At 36.6% G+C, this 18,180-nt stretch overlaps 1 protein-coding gene across 3 annotated transcripts in view; it reads right to left on the bottom strand.

The window, feature by feature from the left end:
* Positions 1-18,180, bottom strand: part of PIEZO2 (piezo type mechanosensitive ion channel component 2) — a 309,596-nt gene that overhangs the window by 186,143 nt on the left and 105,273 nt on the right. For all 3 annotated transcript variants that reach the window (XM_084887741.1, XM_084887742.1, XM_084887740.1), the window contains exon 3: positions 11,690-11,815. In XM_084887741.1, coding sequence (XP_084743867.1) covers positions 11,690-11,815 — 126 coding nt within the window. The remainder of the gene's footprint in view (positions 1-11,689; positions 11,816-18,180) is intronic.

Genomic DNA, 18,180 nt, shown 5'->3' on the forward strand with positions numbered 1-18,180 from the left:
ATCTTCTGTTTGCTCCCAATAGCAGTACTAATTTATATTGATGTAATTTGTGGAAGAATGACAGATAAAACACTTAGAAACCAAGAGGGAGCTGAGTCTGAAAATATATGATATAACATTATCTTTACTATTGTAGAAGACACTTTTCCATTTTATGATTTTATATGGATACATAAACACAGTGATGTCTTACTCTAAAATGAAAATGACTGAGCATATCAATAGATAACAATCCAGGCCATTATCATCTGCATTTCAAAATCATCGAAGATCTATATTTTCTACTTGCATTTTACTTTTTTAGACTTATCCAGAATTTTCTCCAAAAGAAACCCCAACTTTCACAATAAAAAGAAACAGAAAGGGGAATAGAATGCAGGAAAAAAGCAGGGGAAATAGATAAATAGATGTGCTAAAGAAAGTAACTTTATGAGGCACCTAAGAAACCAGCTTTCTGCCAGACCTCTGAGAAGAGAGCCTTATACTTGAGCAAGCTCACCCCAGGATTATTAACCAACGGTGATGGGAAAACTTAGTTGTCATTTGGGGAAAAGTCTCTATGCAAAATAAACTCCACATGAATTAAAGAGTTGCCTATATATTAAATTATAAATAAAACAAAAAGTATAATATATATATATATATATATATATATATATATATATATGTACTTTGTAAATTTATAGCATTGAAGCAATAAGAGGAAAAGAGAAATGATGAATATAATAATAAAAATGTAAAAACTCAATGTAATTAAAATTAACAAAACTCAGTTTTAAAAATCAACCTTGTAAAATATATTTACAAAAAAATAATATGAGCAAATCTTCCATAAAAATAAATGTAATTAGTAAACATAATTTAAGTTTGCTTTCACTAACAATTATTTTTTAAAAAGCATTGGGTTACTTAAAATCTATTAAAGTTACAAAAGTGCTTTATTCAAACGCTGATGGAATTTCAGTGACTATGGTCAGTTTTTTAAATTACTTTTTCCTTTGTTGAGATTAAATTCATGTATCATATTATCAATTATTTGAAAATGAACAATTCAATGGATTTAGCATATTCACTGTGTTATACAACCACTGCCTCTATCTACTTCCAAACATGTTCAGCATCCCAGGAGAACCCCACACTCATCAAATAGTCACTCCCCATTGCTGCCTCCTCACAACCTCTGGAAACCACAAATATGCTTTCCGCCTCTATTGATTTGCTTATTCTGGATAAGTCATATAAATGGAATCATACAGTATTTGAACTTTTATGTCTGGCTTCTTCACTTAGCATACTGTTTTTGAGGCTAACCCATGTTATAATTTAAATCAACTTCATTTGTTTTTATAGCCAAATAATATTCATACATATACATATCACATTTATATATCATATTTTTATTTATATCACATTTATACATATATCACATATATCAGATTTTGTTTATTCACTTGCTTATCTTTTGATGGATATTTGGGTTGTTTCCACCTTGTGACTATTGTGAATAATTTTTGGCTATTGGCTGCTGTGAACATTTGTAAGTATCTCTTTGAACACCTGTTTTCAATTCTTTTGAGCATATATCTAGGAGTAGACTAGCCAGATCATGTAATTGCTCTGTGTTTGATATTTTGAAGAACCACAAAATGGTGTTCCATTAAGGCTGCACCATTTACATCCCCTCCAGCAATGTGTGAGGATTCCAAGTTCTCCATACCCTCACCAACACTTGTTACTGTTGTGTCTTTTTAATTATAGCCACTCCAGTGGGTGTGAGGTGGTATCTCATTTGTTTAAATGGCATGTGCAATGTAATTTGTATGGCCCTAATTACTAATGATGTTGAGTATTTTTTATGTCCTCATTGTATATCAGCGTGAGGCTGTGAGTGAACAGGGGCATGTACCTTGGTTGCCAGCACATCCCCAGTAGGGGGTATGCAAGAGGCAGCTGATCAATGTTTCTCTCTCATCAATGTTTCTAATTCTCTATCCCTCTCTCTTCCTCTCTGTAAAAAATCAATAAAATATATATTTTTTTTAAAAATCCATCTACCTATTTATCTACCTACCTACCTGTCTATTCATCCATCCATCACCCATTCATCATCTATCCATCATTTATTTCTTTTCACACAGGTGGCATTCCAGGAAATATAAGTACATTAATGAACAATATGGTCAATATAGGAAGAGAAGAAATAATATTTGAATTATTTAACCTAGTAAATTGACTCCTAGAAATTTATGCTACAGAAATAAACATCAGATTTCAATGTATAAATGCTCACAATATTAAAGAGCAAAAATTAAAACCACCCAAGTAAAACTTTGAAACATTCTTGTGTATCAACATGCAAGAAGATTATGCAAGAAATGAAATATTTATAAAGGCTATATAGAAATGTGGAAACGTAACACAGAGTAATAAAGAGTTCTGGTTTTCATCCAGCTGATGCAGGTTTGATGTCAGTTATAGGGACTCAGATTTAAGGCATATAAGGTTCATGAGGGCAAGGATCCTTCATTTGGTCACTAGAGTATTCCAAATTTAAAACAGTGTCTGGTGCATAACATATGTCCATAAATGTATTGTAACATTTTATAATAATATATTTAATTTTCTATGTATATCCATTTTTTGCAATGGGGATCTCAGAAAAAAAATGTTTATATGCCTCTAAAAATGAATGTAAGAGATAAATTATATTAGCAAGTTTTTTGTCAATCTTCTACACTCCTGCATATACACTGAGTGGCCAGATTATTATGACCCCTTAGTACTTCATTGGGCCACCTTTTGCCTTCAATACTGCGGTGATTCTTCTTGGCATTGACTCCATGAGATGTTGAAAGGTGATGGGAGGAATCTGACACCATGCCTGATGAATAGCACTGTCCAGTTCTGTGAGATTTGATTGTTGTGGAACCAGCTGCCTGATGGCTCTTTTAACTTTGTTCCACAAATGCTCAATTGGATTGAGATCTGGTGATTGTGGGGCCACCTAAGCAAGGAAAAGTCTCCCTCATGTTTTTGAAACTACTCCTGCACACACAAGCACGGTGGCCATTGTCTTATTGGAAGAAGCCATCTCCATTGGGATATACCATCAACATAACAGGATAAAAGATACTTAGGTATGTTATGCTATTCAGACGTTGTTCCACACAAATTAAAGGGCCCAAATCATGCCAGGAAAACATACCCAAAACCATAATACTGTCTCCACCAGCTTGAAGGGTTGTACTCATACACGTGGGGTGCATGTTTTCATGCTGTTTCTGCAAAATTCTCACTCTGCTGTCTGCATGATGCAACTGGAAATGTGATTCCTTGGACCACATGAGTTTTTTTCTAATGCTCCACTATCCAATCTTAGTTTCCTGTACAAATTGGAAATTTTTTATATTGGTAACTGCAGACAGCAAAGGTGTTCAAACAGGCCTTCGGCTTCCATATCCCATAATATGCAGTGTACGGCTAATTTGCCTACAGAAATGAGGTGGTCATAATTATCTGGCCACTCAGTATATATTTACTGCATAAAATCAAGAGGAATTTTCTAAACCCAAATTTCTGTTTAAAGGAAGAAATGGTTTTCATTGATGAATCCACACACCTCAGCCTTAAAATATTAATCAATTTTATAATTCTAAAGGATAACTACATGAGTGTCATACAAGTAATATTTTCTGGAATGTGATGACTATATATGGCCCAATCTCACTGCTTCCATTATGCCCTTGAAATATCCTTCCATTACACTAGGAGTACGAAAACATACAGTTAAAGCTTTATGCTATCTGTCTATAATTTTGAGGTTAAGTTTATTCCCATACCACACAGACTCACCTTAGTGCTTTTATGGTAAATAATTTACACTAGAAATGCTGCCTCATGAAACTGAGGTTAGGGAAATTGTTATTTAAGCAAACACAATCGATCCCCAATCATTTTAAATTTCCTGCACTGAGATTTATCTTACAGCAAGGACTGGTGAAGAGCAGAGGAGCTCGAGAAGTCAATGGCGTGACTATTATTCACTTGTAGGCTCTTCTTCCCCTCCCTAATTATTAATGAGGCCGCCTTGCCAAAGCATACCCACCCCTCACAACTCCCTTTCTCCTTTTCCATCCTTGCTACTTCCAACTTTGCCTTTTGTGTTTTCATTCCTAATTTCCCCAAACCCAAAAGGAAATCCAAGTTTCCCTTCAACAAAAGAAAATCAATACCAATTTACTTTGATATATGATTTTTAAAGAGAAATACAAGCCTTCAAGTGAGTGTCTCACTCTCATGTTCCCACGTGATCTGAAAAGAGGGGAAATGGCAACACTACCAGGAAGATTTTAAGCAGACACCGGGAGGGCAGAGAGAGGGAGCAAGTTCCGTGCAGAGAGAGACACAATGATGAGTAACCTGCCACAATCTTAAATTTGCTCATACATTGGATAGTATAAATAATTCTCGCAATAAAATGATATATCCTATTTGAAAAATGCTATATAAACCTAGCATCACTATATGACTTTCCAAAAGAAGCCAAGATATCAACAAGGCACTGGCCCAAGAGATCTTCATCCTGATGGCGTTCCTCCTCCACATGGTCCCACCCCCTCTTGCATGTAAAAACTGAACGTATTTGTTCTTCCACGAAGTAGACTGCATCAAATATCATGCTTCCAGAGTTGTCATTCAGCAATGCTTTCCATTCCATCCCGAGTCTATGGATCGCAAACCAGTCTTAGGCTGGCTGGAACCCCCTTGCCGGCAGTGCTGAGCGGAGTTGGCATGTACCAAAGTGTATTGGTGGAGGGGGAAAAGCTTTGCTTCCATTACCAGGGGCTGGAGAAGATAACGCTTAAGGCTAAAGGCTAAATTTAGCCTCTAAGTGTGATTGGAAGGTGTGCATGTGACCCAGGTGCTTTTACATTAGTGTAGTTCTGAGAAAATCAGAGTGGTCCTCTTCATCCTGGACAGAAGGCAGGACAACTTAGCTGAGGTTCTCTTGTTTCTTTTGTTTTTAAATTGCTATATTGGGGGGTAGCACTTGCTTTCGGGAGCTAGCAAGGGAAAGAAGGAAAGAGGGATGGGAAGAATCTAGACTCTCTCAGAGGCCCCCTCACAGAGCCTCCAGGCCAGCTTTCACAAGAAAGCAGGAGGCAGAAAGTGATTATAAAAAAAACAAAAACTCTTAAAGCAAGTGTGGGTCTAGTTCCCTTTTACATATTTTATCTCCCACTTCATAAATATTAACTCTGTCCTCCAGAGCACTGTGACAAATGTGAAAAATAAAAATAAAGAATGTCCTTAGGCTATGCAATTATTTTTTTATGAGGATGGACCCATCCAGTGACTGAAAATGAAGGGCTCCACCTCCATTTAACACATCAATGACGAGCACAGTGTGGGGTGAATTCCTGTCTGTGTGCCACAGACAAGCCATCGGCACTGGAAAGCAGTGTCTGCCAGAGTGGCTCACTCCCTGAGTCCACCCCACCGTTATTGGGGTGCATGCTGAACCACCAGGCCCCGTCAATCCTTTAGTCTTCTGATCACATGCTGTTGAGTCATATCTGGGGGCTCAGCATTGAGAACTTCATGTGTTTTGACAATAGCAGGGCATCAGGATTAAGCACTATTTTTTGTTTTTATTCATTTTTATTGTTGAAAGTATTACAAATACTTTGTTTCAGCCCCCATCCCTCTGCCCCACCTTTGCCCCTCCCAAGCCTTTGCCATATTATTGTCTGTGTGCTTGGGCTATGGATATATGTATGTAATTCCCCAGTTAATCTCTTCCCCCTCCCTCCACCCTCATGGATTAAGCACTATTAAGGCCTATAATAACCTCTTGGTCAATGGGCTTCTGGACAAGTTCTCCCTTCTATTAGGATGAGAAAAGTTGAGACTCTAAATTCCCCTCCCCCACAGGGGAAGAAAGCTGTGGTGGCTGAACCCCAGGGGAAAACTAATCTAGCCATAAACGCTGCAATTGAATGAAGCAAAGAAATCATAACTTAAGTAAAAGGACACTATCCACACAAGAGAAAATCATGGATGAAATACTAGGAACTCTTACTGAAATGCTTTGACACTATACTAATCCAAAGTCCTAGGACGTGCAATGGAGGAACCAATCCCAAATAGATGATCAATAAGGAGTTCCGTAAAGAGGAGGAAAGAAAGTGACAAGTCCGGCACATTAGTGCTCACATTCCAGCTCAGACATTTGGTGGCTGTGGACTACTGACAGAGCCTGTTTCTGTCACTAAATACCCTTGATGCTACCTTCATCCCTGCCTCCTTCATCCATGCCTCACCCATCATTACCCTCATCCCTTCCTCAACTGGCCATGCAGACTAGGCAATGCTAGGTACCTCCTTGGAGAAGAGAGATCATAAAAGGCACAGCCCTACAGGTGCAAGTCTTGGATGGCAGACCGTCATTCTCTTTGTAGGAATATAATGATCCCCCTGTCCCAGCTCAATCCAACCTGGAAGAGGCTGTCCAGCCAGAGATCAGTGCCTAGGACAGCCTGTATCTCTCACTCACTTCCTCAGGCATGTGGGCTGTGCACAGCTGTCTATCTGCACAGCCCTGCCTATCCTAAAGTCTTCTTTTAAAAATGAATGGGATCCTCTGTGTGTGTGTGTGTGTGTGTGTGTGTGTGTGTGTGTGTAGTTCCCTACTTAAAGGAATATCGAAGCTAATTTGTAACTAGAAAAGCATAGCCATTAACTGCAAAAGGAATGTAATGGTCCCGGGGGCCCTGTAGTTGGTAGGTGCTCTACAAATAGTAGCTATTATCACCATGAATTTTTCCTTTATAGTTTTGAACTCAGAAGTTCCTTTCAATCAGTAACACGCGTTGGCACAAGAATCCAGACCGGCCTTAAAATTTCACTAACATTGGCCACACACTCACCACTCAGTCAGACAAACTACCTCTATAGAATCTGTAATGACATCACTGAGACCGGGTTTACATTTATTTAAATAGCATAGTTTTGATGGAATGAAAATATTTTAGCAAGCGACACAACATATGTTGGAGGAAATTTTACAGTGGTCTCCCCTGCCCCATCGATTTCCTCACTTACCTGTGAGAGCACCATTTGGGAATGAAAAAGAGAGAGAGAGAAAGAGGGGGCGGTGTGTTAGGTTTCAGCTCTGCACAATGGCACCTTTAACAAACCTGCCAGCCAGTCAAAAACTAAACAGGCGGGTTTGAGAAAGTCTTTACTATTGCCAGTTAATATTCACAGGGCTCTGGGGGAAACAAGAACTTCCAATGACTCAATATTTATAAATGCTACTGTTGTCCCCCAAACATGGGTCTTCGATTCCTGAGGGATACTGGGAGCTTTGGCCATAATAAAGCGGAGGGTATGCGAGTTTTAAGTGGGGAGAGGAGGAGTTGGGAAAACAAAATTAAATGCATATAAATGAGCACTCGGTGGTCCTGAATTTGAATACCACTTGAATAGGATTGGGAAACCCAATCTGTCTGGGTTATTTCACTTTATTTTACCAATGTCTTCAACATAGAGAAAGCATTCAAAATACACAACACCGCTGGCCAAGATGCTTTTTGTCTTTTCATTTGAAATGTTGCTACTCGACATCTACCCACACCAAGAAACCAAGCTTCCAATGTGGGATGGCCGAGTTTGTGTTTACAACTCCGATGGTGTAATCGAGACTCCAAATGCTTAAGAAACAATAACATTAGTGAGGTGAAGTCAACTCTAAATTAAAAGTCAGTGTTTCCATTACCCACTCTAACAGTATTTTCAGGATTTTATATAACTTGATCATTAAAAAAAATGCTCTAGGCTGAAAACCTGGTCTGTGTCAGTTTTGGACCAAACTAGTTTGCAAAGCTCTGAGGTTTGTTTGCCCTTCTCTTTTATCCATTTTCAAGAATGTATTACTTTTAAATGCTACACATGAAACCAACCCAAAAAAAATCTCTAACACCCAATGAGCCAATGCTGTTGCGTGCATCACTCATTTTTTCAGAAGCAATTTATGACTTCTGTAAACCCACTTTCAAGGTGCTTATGGCTGGAAGTAAAGAGCTCAAATCCCTTTTCGAACTCAATCTTTAGCACATCCCTGCTCTCTCAGTTACTTCACTAGGAATACCAACATTACAAATTGGAACGTTACGTTTTGTAGAAAGAACTTCAAAATGGAATCTAACCTGGTAGAAATAAAGTTTCTCTCATGACTTTATTAGATTGGCTCTTCATGGAACAATGAAGCAAGCAAGCAAGAAAGGTAGGACAATGCATTCATTTTGGACATGTTCAAGTGATACTAAATGAAGAATATCAATAGAGGGCCATGGTGCATGAACCAAAATACCTCTGAGACAGGCAGGAAAGTGCATTGATATGTAGAAGCCCAGATATTTAGGCTTGAGGTTAGAAGAGGCAGGTCTAACTCCCCAAAATTAAGTTGCAAGGAATGCCTGGGAAGAGGCATGTCAGGAGGTTAGCTCTGACTGCATCTGAGATGCCTACACCTTCGCCACTGAGAAATACAGACTTCTTCATGATATTAATGTAGGACCCATCCAGAATAGCTAAGTAATTTGAATCCTTGCCTGGGATGATGAAGATAAAGCAAGAACTGTGTGTGTGTGTGTGTGTGTGTGTGTGTGTGTGTGTGTGTGTTTGTTAAAGTCTATATGTCTTTCTGTCTGTCTAGACCCTACAGGGGAGAACTTACACAGGGTAAATATATTTATAAAGGTAAGAAAGGGAACATTGTTTTAATATTACTTAATAGAGGCCCGATGCATGAAATTCATGCAAGAGTAGGCCTTCCTTCCCTCAGCTGCTGGTACCAACTTCCCTCTGGCAACCGGGCGTCCCTCCGGCCACCAGCAGGCACGAGGGACCCAGGCTTCCCTTGCAACCTGGCTTTGCCTGGAAGGTCGTCTAAAAGGATGCCCAGAAGGACATCTGGTCTAATTAGCATATTACACTTTTGTTATTATAGATTACATTTTTTATTTTGACTCATGTAGAATTGTGGAAAATCATCATTTTGAATAACAATATAAATACCTAGTCTCTCTGAATCAGAAGAAATTATGAATTTCACTTTCTAATATAGAAACTGACATTAAATCCTTTCTACAATATCACTCAGCACCTAAAATTATTTGTAAAAGTGGGCAAAATATATATTTATAGACTCAAATGTTAAAAATCTGATTATTTGAAATATACCTGTGATTCAATACTTCACAGTATTTAATGAGATGAGGAACTCATTATTTGTGAACTAGCCTTTCATTCAAAATTCTTCCTTATAGTTTTGGGAATGAGTTAAGAGACTTGAGGCCAGTGCACAAATGCATGCACGGATCGGGTCCCTTGGCATGGCCTGCGGGGATTGGGCCAAAACCGGAAGTCCAATGCCGCCTACCGCTCCAGCCTGCCACTCCAGCTCATCCTGGCCCCACTGTGCCTGCTGGGGGCCCGTACCCAGTCAGTCCTGATCGGGAGAGGCTCTCACCACCACAGCAGTGCTCACCAGCCATGAGCCCTGCGTCTGGCGCCCATTCTGAGGGGTTGGGGTAGGGCCAGGATGCAATCGGCCCTCCGGGCCGGCAGTGGGATGCCTTTGCTGGCCCAGAATCTGGACCATCCCACTGAAGTTCACACCGGATATCAGGAGCAACTTGGCAGCTGCTTTTATATAATTTCTTCCTTGCACAGCGTCTAGGGAGGGAAAGCAGCCAGGGTACCTTTGAGGAGCCAGTGGCACTGTTGGAATCGTGCTGGTGGCACTGATCCATGGGTTCCTGGCCCATTCTCCAGAGACTGCACGTGTAGGACTACTGAGGGAAGGAGAGGCTGCCACTGGGCTGTTGGGCCACCAGGATGGGTCAGCTACCTGAGTGGCTCTCCTTCTATGGAAGCTCACTGACCACCATGGGGCAGCTCCTGCCTTGATTCTCTGCCCCCTGGTGGTCAGTGCACATCATAGCAACTGGTTGAACAGTCATTTGGTTGGTTGGTTGTTCAGTTGTTCGGTCGCTTGGGCTTTTATATATATAGATATACAAATGATTTTTGAATGAGAAACAGTACAAAATACCACTGATATCATTTCTACTAAGTCCACAATGATTTGAAACTGGCCAAATGTAATAAATACTCTTTATCACTGCAAGTTCTATTTATGTTTAAACATTGTATTTTATAAAGTTTTAATAATGAAGTGACTTCTACAAAACATTAAAAAGCCACATCTTAATAATGGACTATTATTTAACTTTGAAAAGGAATGAAGAACTAAAAGATGTTACAATATAGACAAATCTTAAAAACATTATGCTTAGAGATAGAAGCCAGACACAAAATATCACATGGTGTGTAATTCTATTTACATAAAATGTCCAGAAGAGGGAAATCTAATAGAAGAAGAAAGAAAATTGGTGGCTGCTTAGGGATGGGTCAAGAGGGAATGGGGAGTAACTGTTCATGGGCACATGGTATCTTTTGGGAGTGATGAAAGTGTTCTAGAATTAGAGAGTGGTGATTATTGCACAACCTATATACCACTGAATTACATTATTCAAATGGATGAATTTTATGGTATATCAATTATATTTCAATTTTTTAAAATAATAACCAGATCTAAAATAAAATAAAATAAAAACTCTGAACTCAATAAAATGACCAAAATGAATACAAACTTTAGCTCTCTCAAGTTGTCCAGTGAGAGTTACTCAATAGTTTATAAGTATGGTTTTACTAAAGAATCTCTCACTATGTATATGCTAATACTCCTTAATTTGTAAAGAATTTTGACCTTATTTTACAGGGACGCATAGATTTACTTCAAATTACTTATACCTGTACTTATGAAGATCAGGAAATTTCAAACTCACAAATGATTTCTTCAAAGAAAAAATGACAATTGAAAACTTATTATAGTCTATTTCAATTATCTCAGGGTTTCTTGAGGCTTAACTTAAAACATTCCAACTATTTGAAATGCTTCTTTTTTTTTTTTTTCAAATCACAACCATACATCCTTCAAAAACTGAAGTAGAATTGAACTGATGGCCAGTTAATTTTGGAAAGATGATAGTATTTAGATAAAGCATATATGTGTTGAATTTTTATGATCACCACTTCAAAATATAATGCATGTAAGACATTATTTTCCTATAAATAGAAACAAAGAACTCCCAATTTGAAAGAGAAACTGTATGTCATTACATTTTTCCCATAAAGACATATAAAATATTTTTTATACTACACTTCAGAATACAATTTAGGCCACTAAGTGGTAAAATGGTATTCTACTTTTATATATTCTTATTTATCATGTTAGAAACTATACATGTCTTGTCTCATTAGCTGTATTGTAAGCTCCAGGAACTAAATGTAAATGCTGACTTTTGGGGATTATGCCCAATGATAATGTCTTACATACAGATAGGGATCTAATATCTAATATACATTGAAGATTCATTTAATTAAGTTGCTAGTATTTTCCAATTCTCCATGACAAAGTGTCTCTATATGTATATATAATATTTAGGATTGCCAAATGACCAAAAATGTCATGAATTTGATAATATAATTATTACATAGATTTCTATGAGAGTTAGGACATATATCTTTATTACATAATCCAAAACACATTAGTACTCACAGTTGTAACCAGGTGCAATATGGTGTCGAGCTTCAAGGCTAGCCAACGTGATGTGAAAAATGATGTGCAGTATCAAGAAGGAAAGACTGGTGAAGCACAGAGACTTTAACAACCGTCCCGTGTGTCCTAGGGGACAAAAGCAGAGATATTTTGAGAGAACTTTAGATGAAAGACACTCATGCTCACCTTTGTACAGTTCCACATAAAACGTGTTTCTATATAATCTATTGTGTAATCTGACTCAAAGTATACAAAGTGTAACAATTACCCCTTAACTATTAGTCTGAAGATAAAAGCTATCTTATTTCCTTTGGAAAAAATTACAATTAACATTGATTAAAACTTCCATGTAAAAGAAACATGCTTTTTTATTATCGTGATATTTTACCTCAAAATGAAACCACAAAAACCCCCTAGCCCAGGGAATTATATTAGAGAGTTCTGCAATCTTTGAAGAAACATATAATCCCTATCTAATAAGGATAGTTTCAGAGAGTAGGAAAAAGGTAAGTTCCCTAAAATATTTACAAAGATAGATTATTTAGGTTTAAAATTAATGTTAATTTTAAACCTAAATAAGTGTAGAAAAGAAAGAAAAATATAAGGCCATTTTACTTATAAATATAGCCACAAATTATTTTTTTTAAAAAAGGTATTTTTTAATAAACTGAAACAGTATTGATAGTGATCAAAGACACTTGATATGCTCCACATAACATATCACTGGGTATATTGGTCAATGTTATAAGATAAGAAAAACATAAAGAGTTGAAATAACTAGAATTATTTGCCAATAAATGATCAAATGGAATTGCTTTTAGATAATATTATCTATATAGAAATGTCAACTAAAGCTACTGCCAATACAAGAAAAGGATTCAGGCACAAGATTATCTTACAGAAATCAATACAACACCTCTACATTAACAATAATCAAATAAAAGACCAATATACAACTTAAATCAGCAACAAAACCTGTATTGTAATGATTTTAACCAATGTGTCAGTTGGTTAGGCTACAATCCCCAGTTATTTAATCAAATACTAATTCAGATGTTGGTGTAAGTTTACATATGTGCTAAAAGTCCATAATCAACTGACTGTTTTCACAAATTTTATTTTATTTATTTTTTATTCCTACAGAAACCTGCCCTATAAATTTTAGACTTTTTAGCCAGTTACATAGTCAATAGTATAAGCCAATTCTTATAGGTTGAACCCTAACTAATACAAGTATCTCAAAATCAATCTTAATAAAGAAGACACAAGACCTTTACTATAAAACTATAAAAATCAATAGTAAAAAAAATAAGAATACCTGAGTAAATAAAGAGATTTGTCATATTCATGAATCAGATGACTTAATATGATAAAAAATGTCATTTCTTTCCAAATTTAAATTTATAAATTCAATGTCATTTCAATTAAATAGGTGTAAAAATTTTCAGGCCTTTAACAAAGATATTGAAAAATAGATGTGAAAATATTTTTTTGAAAAGTCAACAACCTTATTTAAAATATATCTCTGGAAGAATAAAAGTTTATTGATTGCTAGGTCAATTATAAAATTTTGAGAAATAAGACCAAAAGTGGGTGAGGTTTCTGTATCTTAACAAACATTAAGGTGTGTAATAAACTCATAAGTTAAAACTAAAACAGACAAACAAATAGGAACTTTGATTCTTTATGGAGAAGAAAGAAAAGTCAAATGGAATATCATATTGAGCTCAGAAAAAAACTATATGAATTTGATAAATATCAACGTTATTCCTTAAATCAAGAAGAAAGAGGAGGCTATCCAGCAAATGAAATATTGGCTCAATAACCACAGTCCCTGCCGCAAAGGTGATCTCCATATGAATAAATATCTAAATATGAAAGGTAAGATTCTAAGTTAACAGATGAAAATATGGGATAATTTTGTGCCGTTTCTGTGAAGATTGCCTTATAAAACAAGACCTAACAACATAAACTATAAAGCAAAGAGAGAGAGGGAGAGAGAGAGAGAGAGAGAGGAGAGAGAGAGAGAGAGAGAGAGAGAGAGAGAGAGAGAGAGAGAGAGAGAGAGTTCTAACTGCATTAAAATTAAGATTCAACAATTGCCACCATAAATAAAATTTACACACAAATGATTAGTTGGTTCATCAAAGATATACAAGAAATCAATATATAGAATGGATGAAGACTATCTGCATGTTAACAAGAAGAAGGATATAATACCAAATTACTTGATATATAAAAACCAGGAAAATATGACTCATTTTCAAGAGAAAAGACAATACAGTTAACCTTAAAATTACCCAGATGTTGGAATATTTTAAAATAATTTAAAATACCCATTACAACCACACTCTCTGAAGTAAAGGTAAATGACCTTAAAAGGAATAGAAAAAATCAAAGCTGTCAATGGAGAAATGGAAAGTACTTTAGATCTGAAAAATTACAATACTGAAATTTTAAAATTTACTTGACTGACTCAATAGTAGACTAGAGATAACAAGTGAATGAGTCAGTACACTTGAAGAGATTAATAGAAGTTATCTAGTATGAATAACAGAGAGAAAAATATTAAAATAAAAAATTAATAAGCTCTCAGGAATCTGAGGATCAAAAGGCCTATCATTTGTCACTAGAGTTATCAAAGGAAAAGAGAAAGACTAGTGCAAAAAAATATGGAATTATAGCTAAAATGTCCCCAAATTTGGTGAAGACATTATTTACCATTAAATAAGCTTAGCAAACACCAAATAAGATAAACTCAAGAAAACCATTCCAAGACACATAATAATTAAAAGAAAGCAAAGCTAAAGAAAAACTCCTGAAAGCAGCAAGAGAAAAATGTCACATAGATACAGGGGGACAGCTATTTGAATAGCCACGTATTTTTTAACTACAAACTATGAAAACCAGGTTACCGTGGAACATCTTCTTTAAAGTTGTGAAGGAAAAGAACTAAATTCAGAATTTTATAACCTGCGGAAACAATCTTCAGGAAGGAAGGCAGGAAAGACATTCTCAGTTGAAGGAAAACAAAAAGTCTTTGTAACTAGGATATCTGCTCTAAGCAAAATGCTAAAGCAGAGCAGTTCCTTAAGGCTGCAGGGGAATGGTACTAAAGGAAAACTTTGAACTTTAATCATGAAAAACAACAGGACAGAAATGGATAAAAGATACTACACACACACACACACACACACACACACACACACACACGCCAGTCATGCTCTAATTAATTCATGGCATCTCCAGAAAAGATCTCTATTTCTCTGGTTTCAGAAATATGTTGTGCGTACAGAAATAATTGAGGATATTATATTGCCCATTTGTTGTGAGTAGTCACTCTTTTTTATACAAGAAATACAAATTACCCAAAGATATGTCACCTAATAATCACTCATAATTAGAAACATAAGAAAATGTGGCATATATTTAAAAGAATTAAAAAAACATATGTGGTAACATTGAGATGATTTGCAAAAATTACCCAGATAGATTCATAAAACAGGCAATTTGGCCAGAAATGACATGGTACCAAACTGTATATTTATACATTCTTTTTTATTATTATTATTATTACAATGTCAAAGCAGAAGAAATTTAATATTAATGGAAATAATAAATACGGAAAGGAAGTACAGTTTAATTTTTTCAATAAATTTTAACTTGGGTTTTATTCATATACTTTATTTGTAATATATGTCCTCACATAGAGCTTGCAAAAATAAACTATTGTTGCTTCATAAACTGTATCTTTTCAATTTACAATGAGGTTAAATATAGACCCTTTTTAACTGGAAAGAGTGTGCTGGGACTTCAAAATAAACTAAGCAGTAGAGTTTTCAAGTGGACTATATGTAGTTGCTAATACTAACTATTTGACTGAAAAGAGGGGCGTTTCATTGATATCAAACTCACACAAATGGAGAAAAAACATACACATCTACTGAGTCTATTTGAAATATCATTAAGGTGACCATTCCAGCACTCCTAAACACCCATTTTTGCTAAAAAGTGAATCACAGAGAAGCTTCTGGGAACACTACAAAAGCTAATGGAAGAATGGATGACAAGTTCATTTCCCCTAGAGTTCTTCCCTCCTTCACAAATTGGACTAAAAACTTCCAGTGAATGTCTCCAAGTGAAACTTGGAATTCCCCACTGCAGCCCACTCTTAATCCTCCCTTGCAAAAGCTCAATTTTCTATCCCCAATAATTTTATTGGCACATTATTGGAGCCAACGAAGTTTTTTTTTTTTTTTTCCTTCTTCCCATTTGGACCTATCATTTATTACCCAGGCTTTAAGTGTTATTATTTAATAACTTTTTAAGTGTTGTAATTTCTTCTAAAAGGTCCCCCCATAATGAAACTGACACTACCATCAGAGAGAAAAATGGTGCCAGAGAGAAAAACAATGCTTTGGGGGTAGGTACAAGGGAATGACAGCTCAGGGACAGGGTAAGAGGACACGAAGCTGCCCACCTCACAAGTGTCCACTCCAACCCCCCTTTTAAATGTATCATTCATGACCAGGTCTCATGTCTTCCTCAAAGGGACCGCGAATATTACATATTGTCTATGGCTGACACTAGGGAATATTTATCTTATTATATAATGTTAATTGCTGTCCTGGGTTGGGTTACCAGGAAACAGACTCTGGGATTAAGATTGGGGGGAGGAAGTTACTGGGGAAAGCCCTCTGCCACAGCACCAGTATGTCCAGGTGGGAAGTGAGGGAGGCAGCGCTGAGTCAAGGGAGAAGCTGGACACAAATGCACTTGTAGGGATCCATCAATTGGTCCTTGGGGAGCTGTGGAGCCAGATGGTTTTTTAGAATCTTCCAGAATAGAGGCAAGGGGCCTGAGCCTGTATCCCCCTCCCCTCATCATTAACCAGAAATTAGATGTTAGCTGCCTCTAGATATGGGCGCTATTTAGTCAATGCAACTTTCTAGAGTTAAAAACAATTTTGGCTGTGAGTAGCCTTAATTCAACAGCAAGATGTGTCTCATAACTGCCACAGTAATGGAGGGAGCTTGGAATGGCACCCCACAATACCACTGGCTCATTATGTTCTTGACTTTTATTGTCCTCAGTTAGAGCATAAACATCCTGCAGGCAGCTTAGCAGGTACCTGGTGGCTAAATATTTTTGGGACAAGAAGCAGGCTGAGGGCATGGAACAGCCAGGACTTATAACTCCGAAAATACTGGGTCCTGGGAATTCCAGGTGTAATTCTTATTTCTATATGTTTAGAGCAAAAGCGGTACCTCTTTTGCTCTAAACATATAGAAATAATTGATAAAATATGAAGCAGATCACCAGGAAGACATACCAGACATCAGCATAAGATAAATATCTCGAGGGTCAGAAATAGAAGAGAAATGCAAAGCTGTCTGCAGGCTGGCCTGGAAGCAGGCAATGGAATCAAAGTTCGTTTTCTGGTGAGCATTTAATTACATGTTCAGTATAAATAAGGAGAAAATTGTTAGGAAGACAGATTAAAACAAGGGTTTGGGTTACAAACCAAGCTTCACAGATTTTACAAGGATTCTGGAAAAGACTCTGCTCTTGACCACTTTATGATCTATGGTTTACAAAGAGCTGTATGCTTAGGGAGGAGGGAAAACTTAGATATGACCTACTGAACAAGCTTAAATCGGCAACATGACCAAAGGATAAATCTCTGAACCACTAGGATATAACTTAATTCTCCACTGGGATCCCATGTGTCCAGGTGGGAACAGCTGCAGAAGAATTATACAGAGAGATTAGCTCAGGGTGTGGAGAAAGAGAACGATGGAATGAGAGCAAGAAAGAGGAGAGACTGAGAGAGAGAAAAAATGTATTGTTCCAAACAAATCATAATTTAAAACACACACACACACACAAGCTAGGAAAGATGATTGGCAAATGAACTCACCTAAAGTAAAAATGAAAATTATGAAACATACTAAAAATGACTTAAAACTAAGTTGCTTAAGGTCCTCATAATGATAAATAAATGAATTCCTGAAAAGTATACAAAAAAGATTATTTTTAAATAGAAATAATAAAGGTGGCACTAAAAAAACAACTATAAGCCTTAGAAATTAAAATATAGCCATTTAATTATTAAAATAGATCAATAGATAAGTTAAACCTTGGATTGGTTAGAAACAAAGATAAGTTTAGTGAATTGGTTGACAGGAGGGAGGTCATGGAGAACTCAGCACAAACTAACAACAAAATCAGGAGCAGCAGGGGAAGACACACGAACAGTTGATTGAGAGACTTCGACAACTGCCATTAGAATTCCAGTGTAGCAGCATAGAAAGTAGAAGATAGATTTGATGTACTGGGTGTAAGTGGGAGGCAGCTTATTAAAGACTTCATAGTCTCTAGCATAGAACAAGAACATATTGTGCCCTTGATATCATACAGGCTATTGAGAAGCAGAGAAAATGCCAGATGCATCATAAAGATGGTAAAAAACAGAAATTGGAAGTAACATT

This window comes from Pipistrellus hanaki, assembly GCF_964339955.1.
Source record: "Pipistrellus hanaki genome assembly, chromosome: 6".
Taxonomy (NCBI): domain Eukaryota; kingdom Metazoa; phylum Chordata; class Mammalia; order Chiroptera; family Vespertilionidae; genus Pipistrellus; species Pipistrellus hanaki.